Source organism: Cuculus canorus, chromosome 4 (assembly GCF_017976375.1).
Source record: "Cuculus canorus isolate bCucCan1 chromosome 4, bCucCan1.pri, whole genome shotgun sequence".
Lineage (NCBI taxonomy): Eukaryota > Metazoa > Chordata > Aves > Cuculiformes > Cuculidae > Cuculus > Cuculus canorus.
In genome coordinates, this window is record NC_071404.1 from 53,684,089 (window position 1) to 53,711,254 (window position 27,166).

General features: G+C 39.6%; 1 protein-coding gene across 2 annotated transcripts in view; it reads left to right on the forward strand.

Annotated features, from left to right (window-relative positions):
• Window positions 1-27,166, forward strand: part of NFKB1 (nuclear factor kappa B subunit 1) — a 65,532-nt gene that overhangs the window by 3,487 nt on the left and 34,879 nt on the right. The window contains exons 2-5 of one of the 2 annotated variants that reach the window (XM_054065687.1): window positions 8,992-9,038; window positions 10,113-10,197; window positions 22,287-22,327; window positions 24,879-24,977. In XM_054065687.1, the coding sequence (XP_053921662.1) occupies window positions 9,000-9,038; window positions 10,113-10,197; window positions 22,287-22,327; window positions 24,879-24,977 (264 nt within the window). In that variant the 5' untranslated portion in view covers window positions 8,992-8,999. The remainder of the gene's footprint in view (window positions 1-8,991; window positions 9,039-10,112; window positions 10,198-22,286; window positions 22,328-24,878; window positions 24,978-27,166) is intronic. The other variant, XM_054065688.1, reaches the window with a different exon arrangement.

Consider the following 27,166-nt stretch of genomic DNA (forward strand, 5'->3'; position numbering starts at 1 on the left):
TTGGTCACTTTTAGCTCTGACGGGTTATTTTAAAAGTGAAAGTTGGAATTTGATGTCCTTTAAATAAGTTACGAACCTTTTGTGAAGTTCTGCGTTGATAAAATCATAATTACAGTTGTCTTTAACTGTGCCCTTAGGTCAGTCAGGCACTAAGTTTGCATCTAATTTTGAGCATTGAAAAAATATGAGTCGTCTTCAGTGGTTTCATTTAAGCACATGTACTTTTGCTGAAACACTGTTGACAGTTTCAGAAGTACGGCCTTAAATGATGCTTCAAATTATTCTAGTGTCAAGGTAAAATCTTTTGTTTCAGACCTAGGTGGAGCTGACAGGACATGTGTGGAGAGGAAACTACTGTGGCTACTACTAGCACTTTCCCCCCTTTTGACTTTCATGTTCTTTTGAAAAACCAGTGCCACATCTATTTTTCATCACAATTTAAAATGCAGAATTAGCTGAACTAAAATACTTCTGCATTTCATTGCATCCTCCAAGCAAAATGTAGCAGTATCAACAGATCAAGAACAAAGTAGGTCTGAGTTATGTGGCATTGCTTTTTATGTTTGGGGTTGGTTTTTTTGTTTATTTCTTTTACAGGTCATACTTTACAGATCGTATTCCTATCTGTTTAAACACTTCTGGTTAGATTTTAACACACAAATTAAGGAAGAACAAAGTAAGCAGATGTGTTGATGGGTCTCATTAGTCTAAGTGTTGTTTGTTGTATTTGTAGAAAATTGAGGCTGCATTAGAAAAAAAAAGAAAAACCAACAACCTGCCTTAGTAACCACTTTGCACCTGTATATTTGAAATCTGGTGCATTACTGTGCGGTGCTCGACTCAGTTTTACCTGTTTGGTTCCACTTACTGCTGTTGTTTCTGTCATATTAAGTTTTTGGTGGCTGTTGGAAACCAAAAGGACACTGAGAATTCCTTAGCTCACTTCTGTGATTGCGGTGGGAACAGCCCTTACCTTTTGCCCAGTCCTCTTCTGCTGCCTTTGTTAATCAAATGAAGGACTGTGTCTTCAGTAGGACCACAGAACCTGTGTGAAAGTACCTGGTGGTACAGCAAACCTTATGTGAACTGAGCTTCTGAAATCCTGGGTTTGCTTGTTATTTGGCTTCTTGGAAATGCTGTTCTTCTCTGCCTCCCTCCCCCACAGAGGAAAAGGTTTGCTGTTTAATATCGATGACTCATTACACTTAAGGCTTGTGAAATGGGTATGTGTGGCCTTTTTAGTTAAAATTTGACTTTGGTGAGCAACTTTGTATCAATGAGAACTATTTCTAAAGAGCATTCAGTGATTCTTTTAGAATCTGTTGGAAAGAGGAATGGGATTTTAAAATTATGGTCAAGGTAGTCCTCGTAGCATTACCCCCCACATGGCTAAAACACAGGGCACTTACTAGAATTTTTCTGCTGTGTTGAACCTCAGTATTTTTACATATACTTAGCATTAGACATATTCCAAAGCCGTATGTTTGCCATACATTTGAATATTGCTTATTCCTTTTGTTTAAGTTGCTTTGAATATGTTTTAACAGAAACACTCTCATTTTATTTTAACAATATCCTGGAAAAAACAGTTCATATGTTTAAGCCATCTCAGAGTTTCCTCTTGTCATATTAGTTCACTATTTTGACATTTGAGAGAAGAATAAAACACACAAAAATTCTGTTTGTGAAGATACTTAATAAAGCAACCATTTGGGTATTCTAGTTATTCTCTGCTGAGTGAATTTACTCATGCTATGAATTTTTCTTCAAATTTAGTAGTTATGCGGTGTAATACATTTGAAAGTAGATTTCCTACAATAATTCTGCACCCAACAACTGTGATTCAGAACATCACACTTCTGAAATCTCTTTAATAATTGTGATTGATTCTAAATTTTGTAGTTTTTATACAGTTATCTAATAATGCATCTGCTCATGACTGAAAATATTTGAAAATTTTAACTTAAACAGGTTTTTAATTTTCAAAGTACACAGCCAGAGCTCCTAGGTCCCACCCAAAAGGAAATAATATAAGCAGACTTAATTAACAACAAGAGGAGGAAATTTGTGTTGTTACATTAGAAAAACAAATAGTGTAACTCTGGGTCATGTGGTGTTATTTCAGCTGCAACAGTCTACCGATGAGAATAAGTCTGTGGATGGAAGTACTAACTTTGATAAAAATGCCTCTCTGCACAAACCTATTCTCACTGTGTACTGAAAAATTATAAATCAAATCATTATTCAGAAATTACACATCTTTGTAGCAGCTGAAGGAAAGGGAAAAAAAATACAACTTCCGTATGCCGCTTTTGCGGAAATTGAACATTGTTGAATTTTATACTGAGCATTCAGTTCTCTTTAAACAGTCCCCTACACACCCAGGTATTGAACCTGGGAAGCTGATTAGTAAACATTTAAAGTCAGCTTTCAAATTTCAAGTCTGTTTCTTTACTAAGTTAAAATCCCTTCCAAAAACATGGTTGATGGGGCTCCTTGTCCGTTTGAGCAAGTTAGCAATCGCATCTCATATTTTGAAAAATGTTTTTTCTTTCCTGTTTGTGCTTAAAGATCTATGACAATGGATAGGGTGAAAGTATGCATGATGTTCCCTTAACATTTTGGTTCTATTTACTTTGTATATTTCAGAATACTGTAGCTGTTTGTCAACTCTTATGTTGAACAATCCAGGAAGTTGCTATCTGTAGCAGATGGATATGTGTTTAGCTTTCATTTTCCCAGTTTTTTTCCAGACTCTGCATCACGATAGTATTTATCCAAATGATAAGTATTTCATCCAGTCTTAACCTTTGCCTGGGGACTTCAGAAACAGTATAATTTATTAAAATGGCTACAATCAAAATGAGTAGTTGAGAACAGTGGGAATTAAAAAAAAAAATTGATGAAACCTTTTCTGTGCTAAGATTGTTGCTCTCTTAGTATTTGGGAGGGGGATCTCTCTCTTTCCTACTCTCCTCCTCCAGAAAATTTTCTTCTGCAGCAGCTTTGTAAATGGCAACACTAATGGAAGTACAAGGTGCTGGTGGCTAACAGCTTGTAAGAGTTTAGTTGTGCAGACCTGCTTTAAGCAGGTCAACATGTGTTCAAAATGCTAGCAACTATTTGGAATCATGCCTGTACAATATTCCCACTGTTGTTAAATTGCTTTTAACAAAAATGAGATTTATTTTTCTTAAGATAAGCACCTTTTATTCAGTATTAAAAAAATAAAGTAGTTAGAAGGGCATGTGCAGCTTAAACTAAGGTTTGTCCATGTACCTGTTGTAGTTTTGTGACCCAAATCAAGTGTCCTCTGAAGCTTCAGGACACCTGAGCCTGTCTATGTGTATGGTCTGCTATTTTGTGCAGAGATTGGAAATAGCAGTTCTTGAACTTCCTTTTTTCCCTCCCTGTGCTTCTCTGCAAATATATTCTGTACCACAGGTCTTTTTTTGTTCTGGAGCTGTGCTCCCAGTGTTTTGGGAAAAACATTGGGTTACAAGGGAAATGGAGTGCTGGATGAAGTTGAGAGGAGGTGACTGGAGCTAAGGTGAAAAGGTCAGACTTTGAAGGAGAACATCCTGGCTTTGGAGGCACTGCAGTGATGACTGCTTGAGACTGAAGGTCTTGGATCGGTATCTGTGTTCTGTCAAAGCAGCCTGCTCTGTCCTCAAGCCAAAATCATCTCAGCAGCTCTTGTCCTGCTTCCAGCCCTGACCCGGCAACTCACAGCGCCTATTGCACAACGCATTTCCCAGCATCTCTGTTTGGGAAATGCTCATCTCTAAACAGTTGTCTCTATGCAGAGTACTTTTTGTAAAGGAAAGAAAAGTGATGCTCGAAGATGTATAGTTATCACTAAAAGAAGTTAAGACAGTACCAGGTAAAACACGTTTTAGAGCCTGTGCGGTGCGACAGTTACTATCCCTACTTCAATATTTCATAGCTGCTACAAGATTTCAGAGAAATGAATGCTGTTCCTAAAAGCATAGCTAACTACAATGAGACAGCCTGCCGTATTTTGTAGCCCTGATGTAGCAAAAATACATTTACAGTATAATACATAGAACTCAAGTGTCTTGCCTCACTTTCATCCTTATTTCTCTCGATTTTTAATAAGGAAAATAAACAGGCTAAGAGCATAATCACAGTTAATTTCATTACTTTCATTCAGTGTCCATTTAAAGATGTTTATTTGTAGCAGAGAAATTCCAATGAAAGCCAAGTTAAAGAGAAAAAACAATCTGCTAGAAAAGTTGCAGGAAGAACTGTGCTTTAAGTGTATCAAGACAGCTGTAGTAGTCGAGTTTCTTGTCTTTTGAGGTTTGCTTTCTGAATCCCAGCCTTGAAAGGTGAGAAGAGGTTAATGTAAAACATCTCAAGGGATGGATGTTCTTCAACGTAGAAATTTATTTAAGCCATCAGACTGACTTAAAAATAATTAATAATATATATAATGAGCTCTGGATAATAAAAATCATTACTCAGCAACACACACCTTCAGTGTACCTGTTACAGAATATGCCTTAATTTCCATCCTGTTAAACTGATCTATGCTATAACCAAGCCTTCTTCCATAAAATATCCATCTGTCCTGAACTCAGTCTTTATAATTAATTGATTAAAAAGTAACGGACAAGTTTTAAAAAGGATGAGTTGCTTCTTCGCATTTTAAAATACAGCATCAGGCAGATAGTGTGATGTTAGTCTTTTGCATTGATTTTCTGAGGCTATAATGGGCATCCTGTCACATCAGTTTTTATGCTTTTGTTTTGTTGGCTCAAAATACAGAAAGTTTGAGAGAAATGAGTGGCTGATAGAGTTTCTACTAGGCATCAGCATCTCTTATGATGAGGCAGATCTTTGTGGGGTAAAGAAATTGGTGATGATGTTCATCCTTCATCTCTCCAAACTGATATTTAAAAAATATATTTATATTCAAAGAAGATGGATTAAATGTAGAGACCTGCTTAGCTTATCTGTCTTAGAAGGTCTGGGAAAGGAAGCATATGTCATATTTTGGCTTTTTTTTTTTCCCCCCCTCTTCTGGTCCTATGTGTTATGTTGTTTCCATTTTAAAAATCTGGGTTTTTTTTTAAGCTTTAAAATAAATACTGAGAATACAACAAATGAAGTTGTGCCTACTTGTACCTGGTATTTTTTTGCTATTAAGGAGGAGTAGTGATGCAAAGTAACTTCTGTTATGTTTTCTTGGTGCTACCCCCTTCTTCCATAAATGTACATGTACATGGTTCTTCCTAGTTTTTTTTTCTTTTTCTCCTTTGTTTTTTAACCTCTTTCTCAATGGTAACTGACCTGCTGTGGGGAAAAAGGAATGCTGCATACATTCGCATATGCACACGCATATACACTTGCAGTCCCTCAGTAGGCACAGCTGTGTGGTTTTGGACAAGCCTAGCTGGATTTTACATTTGCACTGGGAGCAAAATGACTTTCTTTCATCCACCTTTGAATTTTTCAAACAGAAAAATGCTGTCAGTTGAAATGTTTAGTTTCCTGGGCCTCATTATCTGAAAGACTTCAGATGATCTCCAGGGTTGTCATAAACTGTTGTGGTTGATTGTGGTCTGCAGGTGTAGGGGTATTTTTTTTAATTGTAGATGCAAATTTGCCATACAGTTTATAGGAATTGGAGAGTTTGTGGGAAGCAAGCATATGTGGTAAAATGTACTTCCACAAAATAATTTTGATCACAGTTGTCTTCAAATGGGAGAGAGGTAGTTTTGACCTCTAAGATGCATATAGCAGCAAATACAGCTTGGGTAAAAACAGTCTCTACCCCAGAAGTACAGCTGTGAGATCATGAACAAAGCTGCTCGTGGTAGATGCTAATCTTACCACTTAATGCATGGAAGAAAGGTGCTTAGCAACTCAAACAACAAAAGAAGAGGCTAATTAAAAGTAGTACGATTAATGCTAGGATCTGTTTTTCTACCAGCATCTTTTTGTTTTTTTAAATCATGTTATTGACTCCTAGATCTGCACCAATTTTCTTGTAAGAAGAGGAAGCTTAGGGATTTGTTAACTAAATAAATCCTAAGCAAACAAATTCTGGTTTGGAGGTAGGGCTCCTGGAACATTTTTGTTAGCTGTTTGACTTTGAAAGAGGACAAAACATATAGTGAAACTGAGAGTGGTTTTAGTCGATTAGAGGGGTCATTTTAAACTGCTGGGTTAATTTTTGTCTAGGTCCTGAAAAGGCAATCAAGTGTCAGTTTACATACACAAAGGCATATGTTTGCACATCTAAATCATCCTGTGTTTGTAATGAAGTAGCCTAGCATCCAAGCCAGAGAGAATGTCTTTAACTTCTGCAAATAGTGTAGCTGACTATTGAAGAGAAAAGATCTCAAGTAAGAGACACTTGTGCTTTTTGTGCAGGAGAGATTGTGTTTAATACCTGATTAGAAACTCACTAGTACATACCTACAGTGACTGGGTAGTGTGTGAGTGGTTCTTTTGCTGCTTGAGTGTAACATTCATCTTTAATGACTGCCATTGTGCTTTCATGACATTGTTCGTTCTGCATCAGCCAGAAAGCCAGAAATGAACATTTTGATCAGGTGAAATAGAAAGACTGGTTCACATGGGCATAAGTTTTGTTTCCTCATGGACTGAAATTTTTATATCAAAGTACTTTAAATTAAAAGTTGTCAGAAATGCTGCCTCTGTGGTTTATTTTTTGCTTTGTTGAAGTCATGTATTGTAGAATTGTAAATATGACCAGGAAGCATAGCAGGTGTGAGACCTACCCTGCTCCCACAGAGTTCTACTGGAGTGAAAGTGATGCAGGCTGAGAAACGAGAACAAGGCAAAGATGATAGAATATGCTGTTAAATTTATCATATTAGGCTTACAGAAAAAGCTGTGAGACACTTTGTTTGAAAGTTTTGCAAGAAGTATACATTTAGCAAACCGGCAAGTGGGCAGGTGCTAGTCATATTAGCTCCTCAGAATCTTTTTTTTTGTTTCGGAACAAGCATATTTACTCAAATCTGGGTACTTAAGGTGTATTGGAACCCAATTTTGCAATATGTGACTCATTAAATAGCAAGTTATTAAATGCAAGAGATTATAAACCACGACTTTTAAGACCAGTTTTTATTCTGTTTATGCAGAATAAATCTGGCATTTGCACTCCTAGTTACCTAATCAGTGTGCATCAGCAGGGTGGGTATCTTCTGATGCTTCCTAAAAAAATGTTGGCCGTTGAGGGTGTCAGGTTGTTCTGTAATAGCTACACCTTTAAGTGGAAAGTGTTTGCAAAAAACTAAGTTAAAGTTATTTCAGTGATTTCAATAACATGTTAATTGGTGATGAGGGTTATATTGTTTCTATAGAACACAATATAAAATACTAACATCTTAGTAAAGTACATTGTAAGCTGAAAGTTTTGTTGTGCCTTGTAAGTTTGCTTTTTTCGACAAAGACTGATAATAACAGTAGCAAATTATTGACTAATGCTTTGCAGAATATGCCTGTGAGATAATGTTAATGACTGGTATTTTTTATATTGCTGAAATCCAGAGGTATTAGGTGATGAAGTACAGCATGGGGGACTGTGGCTGCTTATTACATTTGTTGTTATTTTTTTACTGAAATCTTATGAGCAGTTATTTGATATGTGCTCAAATAATACAAATCAGTATTTCCCAGTAAATTTTTTACTCTAAAAAGGAATTACAAACAGGTGAATACTTCTGTTTTCTGAGTTAAAAATAATTTTATCCTCGTGGACCTCTTTTTCATGGAAGTTATCTGTGTATTAAGTGTCTGTGTTTCTCCATTTAAAATTTTCTTTTGTTTTCTGCTTGTGTGGGATGGATGGCTATGTGTTGTCTTTGGAGCTTGTTAGCAAGCTGAGTTGAGCCTCTGTCAAAATGGAGTACTGGAGTATTCCAATTTTCTTTTAGATATTTTTCTTTCTAGCTCCTGTAGAAGGTACACAGTGACTCAGTTTTTCTTTACTCATTTACTGATGCTTGCCCTGCTCTCTTTCATAACACAGTAGGTTTTTTGCAGTTCACTTTGCTGTGCTGGAAAACATGGTTCATGTTTATTGTGATGGAATATGAGGGCTGGTGATGTGTTTCTGTCTTCTGTTAGTTGTAAACCTTACTTAGTGTCTGCTTGCATGCAGACCTGAGTCTTTTGAAATAGTCACTGCAGTTATTTTCAGATGTTCCCCTGGAGAGCAGTTTTCAGTAAGATCAACAATAAGTGAAATTGTAATTCTGTCAATAATGTCTACATGAAAGAAAATTACACTAATCTTTTGTAAAGGACCTTAACAAATTCCTAAGAAAATCTCCAGGCTCTGCTACTGGCCTCAGGAAAGCTAAACTAGGCTAAACTTTCCCCGTGTCTAGTGTTTATATCTAGATCTAGGAGGGAGGACTAAGTATGTTGTACATCCATAATTATTGTCAGCACTGAGTTGTCATGGGTGCCAAGAACTTGTGGATGTCTGGAAATAAAGGTGTCCAAAGTTAGTCAGGGTTTGACTCCTGTTTTTATTTAAACAAAACATATTGGATATTCTTTCTTGGGCAAACCATTTGGCATTCATGAATGCTCACAAGTCTTGTATAAAAATGCAGAGTACTCTTTTTGCTAAACTATGATAATGATTGTGCCTAAACTATTAATGGCAGAATAGTCAGAACAAAGGCAGAAACAAATTAATTCCTGATCTTAATAAATTATGATGTAAAGACTTTGACTAATTTTTAGTTTCTTGGTGGTAGGCAATGGAAAATCCTAGTTGTAGCTTATCCTGGCTTTAGCCTGCCCCTTCCAAATACTGAGGAATTTTAAAAGTATTTCAGAAATCATTAACATTATGAGTAAAATAAAAAGAACCAGATATGGGGCTTTTATCTCTTAACATTTTTCAAGTTTCTCTATTGCTGTACATTGGGGGAGGGGGGAAGAAAAAAAAAGAGTTCTGATCATGTTTTTGTGTTACAGGACTTAAAATGGCAGGAGAAGATTCCTATATTATGTCTGATCCTCAAGTAAGTGGATTTGTGTATTTTCAGTATCCCTATATTCTGTCCTAGTTCTCTGTTTTGGCTTCCTCTCGTGTTGTCTGTCATTTCCTAGGCTTGACAACACAGAGATATAAAAGCATTCCAGCTACTGGCAGAAATGAGGTTTCAGGAAAATCTAGGCTTTTTTCTTTTTCTCTCAGGTGTTCTTTATGTCACCTCTAAAATGCCCTGCCACTGGTGAAATGGCTGAAAAGAAAAAGAGATCTAGGTCTGGTGAAAGAAGGAATTGAAAAAAATACTCAGTTTTATGCCTTGCCTGCCTGAGACACTTGCTCTGAAATTTGTTTGGTGGTGAGCATTGTATGTCATCTGCAAACAAAGCCCCTTATGCTGAAAAAGGCCCCTTTGTATTATTTTCTTGTTAAATTTGTGTTGACATTGCTGACTAAAATATTCCTTCACTCACACAGATCTTCATAAGGCGCTTCCTGATCTCATTAGGTCATTTTGTGATTCATTGGAATTGTGAGAAAGGTGCTTGAGTGAAAAGTTAGAATGAAGAACAGGTCATTTGTATTATATATATTTAATCCTTTGTGCTTGTTCAGCTTTGGAAGAAGATAGATTTATACCTGACACGACAATTACAGTGAGTTAAGACATGTCAGTGTTCAAAAAAAAAAAAAAAGAAGTTTCATCCTGCATATAGTTTTTTTTTCATTAGAGCTTGTAAATATATTTGCAGAAGGAATGTAGTCTGGTGGGTTTAATCACAGAAGTGGAAAACTCACAGGTTCTCTGCAAGGCCTTAAGCGAGACATCTAGGGTCAGATTTTCAGAATTTATTGCCAAAATTTGTGCTTAGAGGCTATGCACGAGTATCTCATGATACTGGTAAAACTTGGTCAGTACTGTCAGCTTTGCTTGCACTGCTGTTGCCAGAAAAAAATAAAATGGATGTAAAATGTTTACATACTGCACCCCAGTATTGTTTCCAGTCTCAATATTTGCAGACAGCTTTGAAATTCCTTGCTGACACATGCTTTAGGATATTATGTATATATGTCGTAATGAAGAGTATATTTTCTTTCAATATAGATGTTTACAATGGATCAGTTCATGGGAATGAATGCATTATTTAATAATACAAATTACATCACTTCAGACTTACCACTACGAACAGGTAGGAACTGTTGCTACGATTGTGCTATTGTCTTGCTGGGTTTTTTTTTCGTTTGTTTATTTGTGACATTCTTTTCAGACTCTTTTTTTGTTTAGTCTTTTATTTCAAATTACTGGATCCCAAAATTGCCAGTGAGACATTTTATTATAGCCTTGACCAAAGAACTTTGAGTGACTTTTTATAAATTATTTTTGGTTTTTTTCTAATTTTGCATCTTTGATGACCCATATGTTTGTATTGCCAATTTGCAGAGTGCAGCATGTACTTTTTTTTTCTTTTAAATGGTATTTAATTTGTTATAGTAACTCTTAAGGTGCTTGTTTTTCACTAATGAAATGTAGAGTATATTCAACTTCCTGTATCATTCAAATCCATTTTTCCTTGTCAGTGACTTCTTTTTTTCCCTGTGAAGTGGGAGTCTGGTATTAAAGGTACCTGGCAATTTCCTGAATAATAACACTAATTTGAAAGTTCAGTCAAATTTTGCAACCAACCAATAAGAATAAGCAAATAATATTCTGCAAAGGTCTGATATGCAGTTCCTCCAGTATGGTTTCGGAACAGGAATATCAGATAGAAATGTGTTATATCTCGGCCAGTATGAGCTGCTTGATCAGCCCTTGTCTGGTTTTGCTTGCTCAATTTCCTTGTAAGTGTTACTTCTTGCTTGAATTTAGGAAACTGTTCCTCCTGCTTAATTTATTAGAATAGCTAACGTCAAAGGAGGAAGGAGATAAATTTATTATGTGTGAACTTTGTCTTAATGTATATCTCTGACAATATAGCTCCAATATAGCTCTTAACGTCTTTTAAAGTGACAGTTTTCCGTTGTTGACCTGTTTGACTTTGTTGTATCGGATTGTAGCTGCTGACTTCTGTATTGCAGATTGCTTGCTTTTGTTGAAAATGCAAATCACTTTTGTTTGAAATATTTGATACACTTAGTAGCAGTGAAGGTGTGAAGGGTAAAATGAAATAAGCAACTCACTTTTTACACTGTAAAGTAATACTAGATACTATTTAAAAATAAAAATTGAAGGCTGCTTACTGTTTTAGTATTTCCTAGTTTAAACCATATTTCACTTTTCTTGACTTAATAGTACTGAGAAAGCATCAAGAAACACATATGGTACAGATAATTTTGTTTCAAGTTCAGATGTTCTGATGAGCAAAGCTCTTGACAAATATGAACAAGCATCCAACAAATTAATGTTGCAATCATTTGTTTGCAGTGTGTTTTTGTTAGGGCAGATAACATTGTTCAGTAAGATTCATCTGTGTATCATTAAAGGGGCTGTGCATTGTATACTGAGGGGTTTTTTTACTGTTCTCACAGAGTTTCTGTGGAACAGATAAGGTTGTTGGAATTTTGATTTCCCTATGATGATGTCTCTTGCATGTACCTTTTAAGCTTATGCTGTACTCCTTGTGACAGATTCATTCCATACGAATTATTCAGCTATATAAAACTGATTTTCAGATATCTATGTCCTGTCTAAACTAGAAAACAGCTGTTTTTAAAACCTTATGAGGGAGTCAAGAATTCACTGAGTTCTGGAGTCACAGAAAGCTCTTACTATGCTAAATCTATTCTTAATTTGCAAACTTGCTTAGAAAAGGCCTGATTTTTTTAATGACACTGTGCTTGTTTAGTGCTGCACTATAGGTATGACAAGTTCCTTGTGTCTGGAATGGAATTTAATAAAGGATCATGGATTTCAGATTATTATAACAAAAAGTTAGTTGTAAGTTTTAGAATAAGTTTATTTCAATGCCACCTGTTGCATAGTGATTTTGTTTCTTGAATAGTATACTGTAATGGTTAGTTCCTCCCCTGCTTGAAAGTGTGGTGTGTTATTGCTGAGGGCTAGGCCTTTAGTTATAACATGCTATAATAATGTATATGCCAAGTTTTAATTATTTCCAAGCAAGAACTAATGATTTCTTTCTATACAGTGGGGCCAGTTAAAAATTCATGTGAGGTTTTCCAGAAGCTCTTCAAGCTGAGATATGGAGAGGGTAGAATAAGTATTCTAAAAAGGATTGCTCTCTAGAACAGCTGGATGATTTAAGGAGGAAGAACCAAAGACATTCATTGTTGCTCATGATTTGGTGTTGTGCCTGCATCTTTCGGTCTGTGCACCCATAAAAGCGCAATGTCAGACATTACATTGGCAGGCAGGTTTAATATATAACCATGGATTGCCGTGTCATGCCAGCATAGCTGAATCAACAAATAGCTGGGGAGTTTGGGGACTTTCTCATGGTAGGTGTTCTGCCGTTATGTTAACATTTACAGTAACAGTAGAAAACCTTTGCAATGTCAGGACAAGGATTTTCATGATGAGATTGTCAGTGCTCAAGTGTCTTCACTCCCTTCTTTTTCTATCTCATACATCAGTTTTAAGTAGAAGTCAGGCTTGGTTATATTGGCTCTAAAGCTACAGTAAATAGTTACGTGGTTCAAGTTCTACATTTAAATTTAAATCTAGAAAGATAAGTAGTCTCTGTGTGCCTACATGAACTGCAGGACACTACCAGCAGCAAGGGCAGTATGTCACAAAGTCAGGCTGTTCTTTGGCTTGTTGGATTGTGTCCTGCCTTTGAGAGTTAAGTACTAATCCTCAGTGTTGTCAGAGATGGTGGGAAAGTTATACATGGCACATATGTAGGCTGCGTGAAAGCAGATATGCACCAGTGTGATGTCCAGTGTGTAGTGGAGGAACAAAGTGATACCTTAAATTGGAGATGAAATGGGCAGAGCTCTGAGCAAAGCATTTTATAATTTGGGGTGTTTCTTACTTTCTCCTGATTATACAAGGCCATCTACAACCATGTAACATAGCAATCTGTTGTGCCAGTTAGGGATGGTTTAGGGAACTGGTTAATTGCTTTGGATTTTAGGGGCTCTGGTCTAACTAATTGTTGGCATTGAGGTGTTGTGGGTTTTTTATTGCAGTCAGACTAACCCTCTGAAGCCATCAGCGGCTGAACAGCGTTGTCTGGAGGCTGCTAGAATCACAGTTATCTGATATTTCTTTAACCTCCTCTACCCCAACCCTCTGTGATGCTTGCTGTTGAGAAATGAGAAGACTGTATAGGGAAAAAGAAGGCCCTTAGAAAAAGCTTTATTTCATACTTTTTCAGAGAGAGAGAACGTTAGAAAGAGATTCAATAAAGCCTGACCATCACTAAAAATGAGTGTTCATTTTCCCTGTCCTATAGCAGTGGCCCTAATTCTCAGAAGCGTGAGCAGACTTGCATGCTTCTTCTGGTGTTTTTTTTGTAGATTTTGTGTGCTTGTGGAAGAGTGAAGTGAGGGAAGAGAGAGGCAAAGCCTATATGCTGCTTGCTATAAATATCATACTTCGAACACTGCAGAGCTGAGGTGTGAGAGCATGTTGCTCTGCGGGTGAATCCCTGAGGGGGGCAGGATGTACAAATGCTACAATAGGACTGAAGGAAGGATAAGACACTGGATGTAGTGTCTAAGCTTTGAGAAGCAAGGTACCACTGTCAGGATGGACGCAAGAGGGTTGGTGTTGGATTTAACAGTCAAAACCTAGAGGCTGTGAGCATTTTTGTCCATGTGCACTGAGCAAACCAGCACACAGTTAAGGGCGAAATGCCTGTTCTGGGGACCTAGTAAGCGAGAAGAGGGAGGTGACGGAGTTGCTTGACCACATCTGTTTGCAGGTGAGGTTGAATGGTTTCAGGGACTGGGTGAGCTGTTAGGTAAAGGACTCCATTTGTTCTGTGGTGCTGCCAGGCTTGCAGGGATATCCCATCAACCTCACAGACCTTTTTTTGTGGCTTTGGGAAGAAGGAGCTAAGAAGGAGCTTAAGATGGGTGTTCCTTTGGGAATTGTGTATGCAGGGTGAAGCCTGTCAAGAGGAAGAAAGAATGTAAGTGATGGGAGTGTCAAGGTGCAGGAGGGCCTCTGACTCAGGCAGGAAGGAAAATTAGGAAATGTAGCAGTTGAAGAGGATATAGGGAAGTGGGACTGTGACTCAGGCTGGAGGCGAGGCAGTGGGATGTGAGTTGGTCTGTGGCAACTGAGAGGAGAAGACAGAAAAGGAAGCGTATGTGGCAGTCTACACTAAATCCCCTCCAGGCTGGAGGAGTGTGTGTTTTGTTTGTAGTTCTTAACCCTCTTGACTGCAGCAGTGCCAGGTAAATCATGAGTAGTCCTCATGTCAAAACTTGGCTGTTGGCAGCCGTGAGAGTCATCCCTTTGTAGAGGCCAGCTCCATGACTGTGTATTGCTTCAGCCTCTCAAGTAGAACTTGAGCTGTGCATTAAGTCCTGTTCCTTCTTGTGGTTGTTTAGCATTTAAAAGGGGGTTGTTTGTTAAACAAGAACTTAAAGCAAGAAACTTTCCAGCCTAGAACAGAGGTGCAAAAGATCATCACAAGTCTCGTCCTTATTAATTCCTCTTACAAAGTGTACATCTTCAGGTTCCTACTGTCTGCTTAGACCAGACATGCCTACTAATAGAAACACAATATTAAAAACTTCCCTGTGCAAAACACTAAACATCTTTTCTTTTCCCCACGGGAAAGGATGAGAGAGAGAAATAAGAAACCACACACAGCCAATATTAGGCTGTCTGTCTAATGTACTTCTGGAAAGTATTCAGAATTTAGTGAAGGCAGCTGTTTGAGACCTTTGACTAAGTAAAATCCTCTTTATAGTCAGAATAACATACCACTTATGCTTCGAAGTTACCTTGTAGATTGTTGCTTTGTTTTTAAATAGCATCACAGGTGTAATGAAGTGTTTTGCATTACAGTGCCTTCTCTGTACTTTTACTCGGATCTGGTTTAGATGCTATACTAGAGAATTGCTTAGTCATTGTAAAAAAGAAATGTTTAGTCACAAAACCAAAAGGTTAAAATAAGACCTCACAAAACTTTTTTTTAAATGCATTCGTTTATGACTTATATAATTGGGATTAATATTAATGGATACCTAATTTGCCTTTGTACTTTTACACTGCACTTTTTTCACACTTTCTGAATATTATCATAGAATCATCGAAAGGTTTGGGTTGGAAGGGACCTTAGAGGTTATCTAGTTCCAACCCCTCTGTCATTGGCAGAGACACCTTTCACTAGACCAGGTTGCTCAAAGCCTCATCCAGCCTGGCCTTGAACGCCTCCAGGGACAGGGAGTCCACAACTTATCTGGGAACCTGTGCCGGTGCCTCACCACCCTCACAGTAAAAAAATTCTTCCTAATATCTAACCTAAATCTCCCCTCTTTCAACTTAAAATGATTACCCCTCATCCTATCACTACGCTCCCTTAAAGAGCCCCTCCCCAACTTTGCTGCAGGCCTCCTTGCCAGTACTGCAAGGCTGCTATAAGGTGTTGCGAGAGCCTTCTTTTCTTTAGGCTGAACAACCTCAGCTCTCTCAGCGTGTCCTTGTATGGAAGGTGCTTCAGCTCTCTGATCATAGCTGTGGCCTTCCTCGGGACTTGCTCTAGCAGATCTCTCCAGAATGGACAATTGCACTGGGGGACCCTTCTTGAAAGTGGCAAAACTGTGGTTAGAACTGCGAAGGCATTTGGAAAGCCCAGCAAGAGAGTGAGCACCCCAGCGCCCCCTCCTCCAGTGCATGTGTAAGGTGTGAGCAGGTGGACTATCTCCTTAGCCTGGTAGCAATGCTGTTAGAGGAAGTAGGTAGGCTTAGGAGCATCACAGAGTCTGAGCAAGAGATAGACTGGTGGAACCATACCCTAACCTCTCAGAGAGAACCACCAGAAAGAGCCCCTGATCAAAAGGATTGGATATCTTCCCCCTACCAGGATGTAGGCAGGAACTTAAAGGGAAGTATCAAGTGGAAGCAAGTACGCCAATGGGGCAACAAACGAGCACCCTCCTTGACCACACCTCCTTGGGTGCCTCTCCATAATAAAAATGAGGCTCTAGCTATAAAGGACCAATCAGAGGACAATGTGAATGCTGATCCATCTATAAAAGATGAGGAGCCAGGACCAGAACAACACCCTCTCCCATATTACTAAAACAACCATGAGGAAGAAAAGGCGAGTCATAGTTATAGGAGACTCCCTGCTGAGGGGAGCAGAGGGTCCCATATGTCAAGCATAGGGAAGTCTGCTGTCTCCCAGCGGATATCCCAGGAGAGGATATCACTAGGAAACTCCCCAGTTTAGCACAGCCCTCATACTACTACCTGTAACTGTTCTTCCATGTGGGAGGTGATGAAACTGCAGCACCTAGCCCAAGGGTGGTCAAAAGAGACTTCAGGGCCTTGGGACGGCTAGTGAGGGAATCTGGGGCCCAGATGACTTTTAAATCCCCCCTTCCAGTTGCGGGCAGTGACATTGGAAGGAACAGACAGACCGAGTCCATTAATACATGGCTCTGTGGCTGGTGTCATTGTAGTAACTTTGGGGTTTTTTTGGCAATGGGATGGCCTACACAGCACCAGGCTTACAGGTGTCAAATTGGAGCCACCTTTCTCAAAGAGGATGGAGGGTCTTTGCTCAGGAGCTTGCAGGGTTCGTTGATAGGGCTTTAAACTAGATGTGAAGAGAGAGAGGAATAATATCAACCTTGCCTATGACAAGCTACAGGAGGACACACAATGGTTAGAGAGATGGGGTGCTGGTATGGGCTCTCCACCTGTTGCCGTGGGGCATGCTGGAGATGCTGCAACACAGCTGAAGTCTTGCAGAGATGAGCTGGAGGCTCCTGAAGTAGTAGGAGCAGAACACCATAAGGGAAATAATGGGTCTTTCACTAAGAAGGTGACGCAGCCAACAGCCCAGCTGAAATGCCTCTATACAAATGCATGCAGCTTGGGCAACAAACAGGAGTTGGAAGCTACCGTGCTACTAGAAAGCTATGGTCTGATTGCTGTCACAGAAAGTTCATGGGACAAATCCCATGACTGGAGTGTGGCTATCGATGGCTACAGGCTGTTCAGAAGGGATAGACTGCAAAAGAGGGGTGGAGGTGTTGCCCTCTATATCAAGAAATGGATAGAGTGTGACAAACTGTCTCTGAAGAATAGTCACGAACAGGTTGAAAGCTTGTGGGTTAGAATAAAAGACTGAGGCAACAAACCGAACCTTGTGGTTGGTGTATACTGCAGGCCACCTGATCAAGGAGAGCCTAATGATGAAGCCTTCTTCCTCCAGCTACAAGAGCCTTCATGCTTGCAAGCTCTCCTCCTACTGGAGAACTTCAACCACCCTGACATATGCTGGAAAAGTAGCACGGCAAGCTGTAGGCAATCCAGGAGACTCCTGGAGTGCATTGAAGAGTAGTTTCTTAACGCAGGTAAAAGACACCCCTACCAGAGGGGATGCAATACTGGACCTGATGGTCACCGGTGCAAGTGAGCTCATCAGTGACATGGAGATGGGAGGCAGCCTGGGCTGCAGTGATCATGCACTAGTGGAGTTCAAGATCGTGAGGGATACGGGACAGACAGGGAGTATGGTTAGGACCCTAAATCTTAGGAAAGCAGAATTCCAGCTCTTCAAGTCAGAAGAACCCCATGGGACATGGGCCTCAGAGACAGGGGAGTAGAACAGAACTGTCAAGTGCTGAAGGATCCTTTCCATAAAGCGCAAGAGCACTCAGTCCCCAGATGTAGGAAGTCCATCAGGGAAGAGAAGAGACCGGCTGGTCATGGCTGAGTCAAGACCTGCTGGGAACAAGAGGGAACTGCACAGGCAGTGCAAGCGGGGACAGAGAATCTGGGAAGAGTATAGGGACACTGCCCAGTTGTGTAGGGATGGGGTCAGGAAGGCCAAGGTGTAGCTGGAGCTGAACTTGGCAAGGGAAGAAAAGACTTACAAGAAGGGCTTCTACAGGTGTGTCAACCAGAAAAGGAAGGTTAAAGAAAGTGTACCCCGATCGATGGATGAAAATGGTGACCTCGTATCAACAGACAAGGAGAAGGCAGAGATATTCAACAACTTTTTTGCCTCAGTCTTCACTGACAACTGCTCTCCTCACACTTCCTGGATCAATGGACAACAAGATGGGAACCAGGGGGATAAAGCCCCTCCCACTGTAAGAGAGGATCAGGCTTGTGTCCACCCAAGGAACCTGAATATATGTAAGTCTATGGGACCTGATGAGATGCATCCCAGAGTCCTATGGGAATTGGCTGATATGGTGGCCAGGCCACTCTCTGTGATATTTGAAAAGTCATGGCAGTCAGAAGTCCCTGGTGACTGGAAGAAGGGCAATGTTGTGCCCATTTTTAAAAAGGGTAGAAAAAATGATCTTGGGAACTACCGACTTGTCAGCCTCACCTCTGTGCCTGGGAGGATCATGGAACAGATCCACCTAAATGTCATGCTAAAGCACATGGAGAACAGGGAGATGATTCGAGACAGCCAGCGTGGCTTCACCGGGGACAAGCTCTGTCTGATCAACCTAGCAGCATTCTATGATGGGGTAACCACATCAATGGACATGGGAAAACCAATGGATGTGATCTATCTATAGTTCTGTAAAGCCTTTGACACAGTCCCCTACAACGTCCTTCTCTCTAAATTGGAGAGAGAAGGATTTGATGGGTGGACTGTTCAGTGGATAAGGAATTGGTTGGATGGTCATATTCAGACAGTAGTGGTCAATGGCTTGATGTCCAGATGGAGATCTGTGACAAGTGGTCCCTTCCAACCCAAACAATTCTACAATTTTTCCTGTGCTGAGAACTCCAGAACTGAGCACAGTACTCCAAGTGAGGTCTAATGAGAGCCAAGTCGAGGAGGAGAATTGCCTCTCTCAACCTGTTGGTCACGCTTCTTTTTATGCTGCCCGGGATATGACTGGCTTTCTGGGCTGCGAGCACACATTGCAGACTCGTGTTGAGCTTCTCCTCCACTGGTATCCCCAAGTGCTTCTCTTCAGGTCTGCTCTCAATCTGTTCTCGATCCAGCCTGTATTTTGCTTGGGATTGCCCTGACCCAGGTGCAGGACCTTGCACTTGTTCTTGTTCATCTTCATGAGGGTTGCACAGGCCCACCTCTCAAGCCTGTCAAGGTGACTCTGGAGGGCATCCCTTCCCTCCAGCGTGTTAACCACAACACCCAGCTTGGTGTCATCAGCAAACTTGCTGAGAATGCCCTCAATGTTGAAGTACAAATATGCTGAGCAACACCAGTCCTAATACCGACCCCTGCAGAACATCACTTGTCACTGGTCTCCACTTGGACATTGAGCTGTTGACCACAACTCTTTGAGTGGACCACACAGCCAATTTCCTACCTATCGAATGGGCTACCCATCAAACCTGTCTCTCTCCAATTTAGAGACAACAATGTTGAGTGGGACAGTGTTGAGTGCTTTGCACATGTGTGCATTAGTATGTAAGATATTTAGATTTTTTTTATTTTAATATATTTGTGTGGGTTTTATATGTTTTTTTTCCAAGGGGGCTTAAGAAACATCATCAAAAGTTTTCAATTGTCCTGAGTTTTCACAAGTGTCATGCAATGTGAAAGCATTTCAGTGGTACAAAGAATTCCCCTTGAGCTTTCCAATATACCAATACAGTGTATATCCTTCTCTTAGGAGTCTGAATTTCCTCAAGCTGAAGAGAAGTTGGAACCTGGATCTGCTGCATCCTGCTGCATCCATTTAGCTGTTGGATAAAAGAGTGCTTCCTTTTCTCGCTAATGTTTTAAGAGAAAGCAGTAATATTTTGTGCTAATACTAACCTAATGTATGTGCCTTGAAAATGAGTTCCTATGGGGAGAACAATTACTTGGCAGATCCTGGCCTGGAGGTTTAGTTGAAAGTTGAACTACACAGTTGTATTTTTGGTGCATTATTTCTGCCAGAGCCTAGAAGGTACAAGGTGTCTGGATTGTGAAGTATAAATTTTTAGATGCCTAAAGCATGAGGAGAGTTAGAGGTCTGTGAACAAAGGTCTTAAATTTCATTGCTGATCTAATGCTTAAACCCAACTCAACTGATCTTAGCTCCGTGTTACAGACAAAAACTGAAACGTAGAACCACACCAAAGCTAGATATTACTCTACATCTTTTACAGTTTCTGTAGTTCAAACTGATTTTTATACTTTCTAATGTGAGATGATGTGTATATGGTCTTGAGGAATTTTTTTTGCATGACTTCAAGATTTTAATTGTAGCAGTGCTTACTTTTTCTTAGGAGGAGTGTTGGAGTTGGGGAAATAAAGAATCTTTACGTGTTGTTGTTTACAAATTGTTATGACTAACATTTGCAACATAACTTTGACATGAAGCTAATTCAGTTGCTGAGTCAGGTAACTTCTACAGCAAAGCACTAATTTCATCTGTTAGTATGTTTATCAAAACTTGAATTCTGAGAGAAGCATGTTCAGTTAAGACCTGTGCTGACTAAACACATGAACGTCTGTTTTATTAAAGTGAAGCTGTATTGAGGAGCCAAGAAGGATGCATTTGACCATGAGGAAAAGGCTGAGGTGCTTAATGCCTCCTTCACCTCAGTCTTTAATAGCAAGAGCAGTTGTTCTTTGGGTAGCCATCCCACTGAGCTGGAAGACAGGGTTGGGGGGCAGAATGGAGCCCTCATAGTCCAAGAGGAAATGGTTTGCAACCTGCCATGCCACCTAGACATGAACAAGTCTTAAGGGGCCAGATGACATCCACCTGAGAGCACTGAAGGAACTGGCAGAAGTTCTCGCTGAAGCACTCACCATCAGATATCAGCAGTCTGGGCTAACCAGGAAGGTCCCACTTGACTGGAGATCAGCAAATGTGATACCCATCTACTAAAAGGGCTCTAAGGAGAATCTGGGGAGCTACAGGCCTGTCAGCCTGACCTCTGTGCCAGAGAAGGAGCATATAATCTTGAGTGCCATCGCATGGCACTTGCAGGACATCCAGGTGATCAGGCCCACTGTGGCTTGTCCACTTCGGAGCTTTCATGTGTCCTGGTGAGCTTCCTTGATTCCTTAGCATTAGTAGTTTGAATAGTGTATAAGTGAAGACGCATAATTCAAACAGGAATTTAGCTGGTGAACTACTGTGTAGGTATTCACAATGAAGCTGTCATTTGGGATCTGCTTTGACAATAACTGAATTTTTAGCATTGAAATCTGAATTGTCTCTGCTTAGCAAGAGGTAGAGAATAAATCATACCTCTTCGAACTGTCATTTTCAGACTTGGCAGTGGCTTGCATTTTAAGAGGTATTTCTCAGGCATCCACAGAGAGACATTTCCTTCTCTGTGTAAAGAATCTAAACTTGGTGCTAAACTTTGATTAGGTGATTAGTTCTTACATGTGGTGGCGCAGAGTTCTTACTGGATTTAGGGCCAGCTTAAAGGCGATTTAAACTGGTGAATTTTGGATGAGGTGTATGATATCAAGCTAGCCACTATTCAGGGAGTGGTGCAAGACTGAAAGTTGTTTCAAGAAGCCTTCTTTGAAAGACACGAATAGACTTTTAGTAGAACATAGTCCTATGTATTTGCAACATACTCAGAGCTGGATCTCATTACAGACTCTGCATCTGCAGTCAAACAGAGTGTGTTCAGTGTTGTTAGAGGCACAGCAGAACTGTGTATCTGAAACTATTAAAAGAATGTGAATTGTTTAGTCTCCTCAGATCCAAGTTTTTTTTTTTAAAAGCTGTTCTGAATGTTAGGGCATGTTGAGGCAGCTTAAATTCCTCCTGTATTCCCATACTTCAGAGCTTCCCATTGGCTGTCTTTAAACTTTCTAAAGCTCCTATCTGTTAGGAAGCCTTAGGGCCAAAAGCTTGTGAATATAGTCTTTAGAGCCCAAGGGGTTTAAATACAAAAGTTAACCTTAGCTCAGGAAGGCCAGGCTGCTTGTAAGTGGCAAGGGGAGGATCTTGTTTTTATTCACCCTTGCAAATCTTAACTGAGTGATCAGAGTTGCCTATTGAGGCTCTCTAAGCCAAAATAAAGGTTTTGAGTTATTAAAATTAAAGTTCTTAAGACGCTTAGGTGCTTTCAGAATTTTCATTTTAAGACATTCAAGGGCATCAGTCTTACTCCTGCAACTTACATGTCATAGAAATATAAATATAATTTGTATTATGACTTTTCTTTCTTTTATGTTAGCAGATGGACCTTACCTTCAAATCATAGAACAGCCAAAACAGGTAAGAACCACAGTACATTTTGAAAATCTTTAAAGTAGCTATGTCGCTCTATTCAGCTTTGAATAAAATTATGACTTAAGATGAGAAAGAGGCAGTATTGAACAGATTGAATTCTTATAACAAATGTGACACTTAAACATGAGCAGTTTTTCCTCTCACTTCTATAGTTAAATCGTTTCCTGTTTTGTTCTGCTTTAATCTTTGTGTTTCTGTGGAAGTGTCATAAGACACAAAAAAGCCCTGAAGGCTTAAAAAACATGTCTTGCTCCAAGTATAGACTCTTCATCTTAGAAGTCACTCTTACAGTACCCCAGTATTTTGAAATGTAAATCATTAAACCAAGCATGGAAGATTTTTAGAATTTCTTTCTTGAAACACATGAAAGAAAAAATGAAAACATTGAATTCTCTTGCCAACTTACAGGAACTTTTGACTTATGCTTTGTCATGGTAAAGAAATTCTGTTGTCCCTTGAGATTCTTTTCATCTCAATTAGATGTTTTGAATCACCCAAGAAAAATGAAGATAAATGCTTGAGTGAAATTTTTGCAGCTGTGTAGCAAACACTCACACTCCTTTGACAGTATGAAAGTCCTCCCAATGCACTGCTTAGGTTTCATGCAACTGATGTAGAAAGTGGTTGCTGAGCTGACATCACCCTGAAGTATGCCATGATTTTGTTCCCATTTGACTAGTGGCATCGAGAGTTACTGGTATACCTTCTTAAGCTGTTACGGTATGCAGACTCCTTTCCTGCCTGTCCCAATCAGTTACATAAAATCCTACCTCGTGGAGCTGTTAAGTAGACAGAGAAAGAGCGTGACCGAAAGCTGTGTCGTCTTCTGTTTCATATTCTGCAGAAGAATGCTGCAATCCAGTCTTCCTTATAGGAAGCAGTAGAAAACATTAGTTTCAGCCACACACCAAAGACACTTTTGTGCTCAAACATCTCTCCACATCACTTCATGATCATAGGTGAAACAGCAGGGAACTGTGAACTCTTGGAAGAATACATTTCCTTTTCCTTGTTTCAGTTCATCCCAAATCAGGCCATGTCTTTGCATGGTAGAGCCTACAGCGTATTGTGCCTAAGGAGGAACTGTCGTTGCTGTACATGACTTCTCAGCAAGCAGCTTCTCTAGTGGAGTACCCATGTGACAAGCTGGTCAATGCTTTATAACAGGGTGATGAGAGTGCGCCTTCAGCAGAGTGCTGTGCTTGTGATAATTATTTAGAGCAAAGAGACAGCTGGTGACAGTGAGACTGCATGTGTAAAAAAATAGCAAGGATAGCAAGGGCAATAAACAGGGCAAAGCCACATAGATGACTGCTGGTTCTGTTGGAATGAAGACATAGAGGTGAAGAGAGACTGGGTCATCTTATGCATTGTGACTGCAGAGGTTGCTTTGCCTTTTGGACAACTTGTGTTGAAGTTTATCACCTGTCACTCATTTCACTGTAGGAAGGCAAATACGTGCTTGCTTAAGGATGAATTACATTGTGTGGTCAGTATCTGAATACAAGTCAGATCTTGCCATTTGCCTGGGAAGTTTTTAAACTGAAAAGGCTATAGTGAGATAGGTATTGAAGCTAATGGTTACAGAGTAATTTTTAAGTGTGTTTACTGTCAGCTAATACAGGCTTTAAGTTCAGAGTTGTCAGCTATTAGAAAGAAGTTGAATGATTCTTGACAAAGATACACTTACTGATGGTATTTGAACATATGCTGGTAGCTCTATATAAGATGGGACTTTTGCCAGGAGTTGCAGGACTGGGGAGGAGATCGGAAAGTATTCAAAGTTAGGGGCCATGTGAAATAATATAGTGAAGTAGAGTTAGAGTTACCAAATAAATTTGCTTAAGAGTTGCATCTTTTGTGCCTTATAAATTAGCCTGTAAAGAGGCTGTTATTTCTTACAAATAAAAGTTGAATAGATGGACAGTTGTACTCCAGAGTGGTTGCTAATATCTTGCAGTTCCCTGAAGTATATTTAGCCATCTATTTACATAGCTGAGATGAAAATCCAGCCATTCAAAGTCCCCTGAAACTTGTGCTGTTTCTGGACTCCACTCAGCGATACAGCTTTCACTTGCTTTTCCCAGAAGGATGAAACATTTCTGATTCACTCTTGTTCTTTTCTTTATGATGCTTTGTACTTTCTTGATTTTATTGGCTTCAATTCTCTCTACTTAGCAGCAATCATGGGAGAAAGAGTATCTGCTCTTGCCTTCTCTGTCTTGTAATTTATAAATTGTTTTAAGCATATGAATAGATCTCTGCTTCAAAATCACTTACTGGAAAAACAATTTCGGGTTGCTGCTGTGTGTAAGAGTGGGAATAGAACACTTTCTCCAGGGTTACAGTTCAGTGGTGCTTTGTCAACCAGCACCCAGACAGCATTTCAGGGATGAACAGTTGTAACTTTTCTGTCAGCGGGCTGTTGGGGTAAGTCTTGTTTGTGTGCATGCACACTTGTTTGTGCATGTACTTACTTTTTTAAAAAGTTTTGTTTCTAAACAGCATTCAAGTTTCTTTTCCTTTATTACCACAGAGGGGATTTCGTTTCCGATACGTATGCGAAGGGCCTTCACATGGTGGACTTCCTGGTGCTTCTAGTGAAAAGAACAAAAAATCATACCCTCAGGTGAAAGTAAGTAATAAACTATTGGATTTACAAACTGAATGCAAGTGTCATATGTACATGTGCAGGGCCTTACTGCATATCAACATAATTTGTGTGAAATTACTCAAGGCTGACTGCATTTCATTCCCAAGTTTCAAAATGTAATTGATTTTGAAAAGGAAGTTGCCTTTAGATTTGTAGAGTTATTTTGGCACCGTACTTACCTGCCAGCAGTTAAGCGGTAGGCTTTCCTGCACCTACCACCTCACTGCCCTCGTGCAGACTAATGGAGTTCTTCCTTGAGGTGCAGTTTTAGTGTAAAGCAAGACCTGAGCTGCTCAGTTACTCCACTTATAGCATACTGCAAAGCACAAGTCTGTTCAGTGTTCCACTCTAAGATGCTTTTCACCAAGCTTTCCTTCTTTTTCTGTTCATACTACTCCTTATTCGATATCTGTAGGATACTCTATTCTTAAGACGTTAATTCTTTTAATATCAATGGAAAACTTCTCATTTTAATAAACATGGTGTTATATTTGGTGCTCACTGAACATTTTTTACGTCTTTTTTCCCCTGGACAAATATCAAGTGTGTTAACCAAAGAAAAATTCTGTGCTAGTACAATATGAAAATTATAATAGTGGTGATTAATTGATCCATGATTAGAGAAGAACTGTGTTTGCCTATTCATCTTGTAGCAAATTCTTTTTCCATGAAAGTCAGGAAAAAATACACTATGTCTTTTTGGTATTTTTTTAACTTTAAAAGTGTTTTTGGAAGTCTTAATTTGGGTATTGCATTACCTCTTTGAACTATTGCACTAGACATTGTCTTGTGAGAAGAGGAGGGTTAATGTATTTTGATTCTGGTGTTACTCTCTCCTTTATCAGGAGAGAAGGGGCGGGAAGAGAGACAAGCAGTCGGGCTCAGCTTTGCCTGCAGTATGCCTGTAGTTCTGTGGTTCATGAGGACTGGAGTTTGAAATGGTTACATATCCGTAATGAATCAGTATGAGCATGACTCAATGGAAAATAATCTACATTAGCTGAGGTAGCCTAGGGTATTAGTCTTGTGAATTGAGAAGAGGCTGGGAAAGCTGATTTCATGTAGCCTTGCACAACTCCTATGAAAAATTACTAGGCCAGGCAAAATATCTAGTAGCTTTCTCCTTTCCTATTGTGACAGTAATGATGAATGAAATTTCACTGGTATGTTCACATATGAAATATTTTACCTCAAACAAGCCAGACCTTTGGATTCCAATCAAATCTGTGTTGGTAATAACAGAAATGATTCTTTATAGAGATGTGATGGGTTGCACAATAGCATGACAAGGAGATATATAGTGCGGAGTTCTACAGAAAATGAAATTTCTCCATGAGTAAACTAGAAAGCAAAGTGTTCTTTGGCTTTCCATCAAACTTTATGGTTTCATTGATCATCAGATTTCAGTTTAACCCAAAGCTTCCCCAAACACATGTGTGCCTTTCCCTCCTTCTCGTTCTACTGTGTGCATCTGGCTTTTTTCTAGTACAAATCCCCACATGGCAACACCTGCTGGGAGAGGCTGGCAAGGGAACACAACAAGTAAATTCCTCAAGGCCATTGCTTGTTAGTGCCTGTTCTCGATTCAAGTGGTGCCAGTAAATACAGAAATGTTTCACACCTTTTCCTGTAAGTCTCTTCTGTGTTCTGTCAAAGGGTACTCACCTTGTCATAACTGAGGTGAACACAATTGAAAATTGCTGGAGTTTGTTACAATGGGAGGTTTCATTTGGTTTTAAGCTTTTTATTTGGTGAGGTATGTTTTGCTCTCATGCCAAGGCTTTCACTATAAAAACTCCCTTAGCTGGTTGCAGTGCTGTGAAAGCACAGTAGCTTTGGCTGTAGTGTAAAAAGGAGGTTTTGTGACAGGTCTTTATACCTTGGCCATGGTGTGGTCAGTGCAGCTCACATTGGGAAAGCTGGTGTAATTTACTGGTAGCTACCACAGGATGTTCTGAAAACAGTGCACGAAAAAGTGTTGCAGTGTCCCTACTCCCTTTTTGTAGGACTCTGGATTGAAGGCCAAAAGGAAACACATTGAGCTGTTATGATATCTTGCATTACGTGGAATGTTCAGCTTCACCCTTTTTCTTTTTCCTAATTTGTAGCTGAGCTGGGACACACCAAGATGTATCTTTAATTTCAATGCTGAAGTGCTGAATGTTTTACTG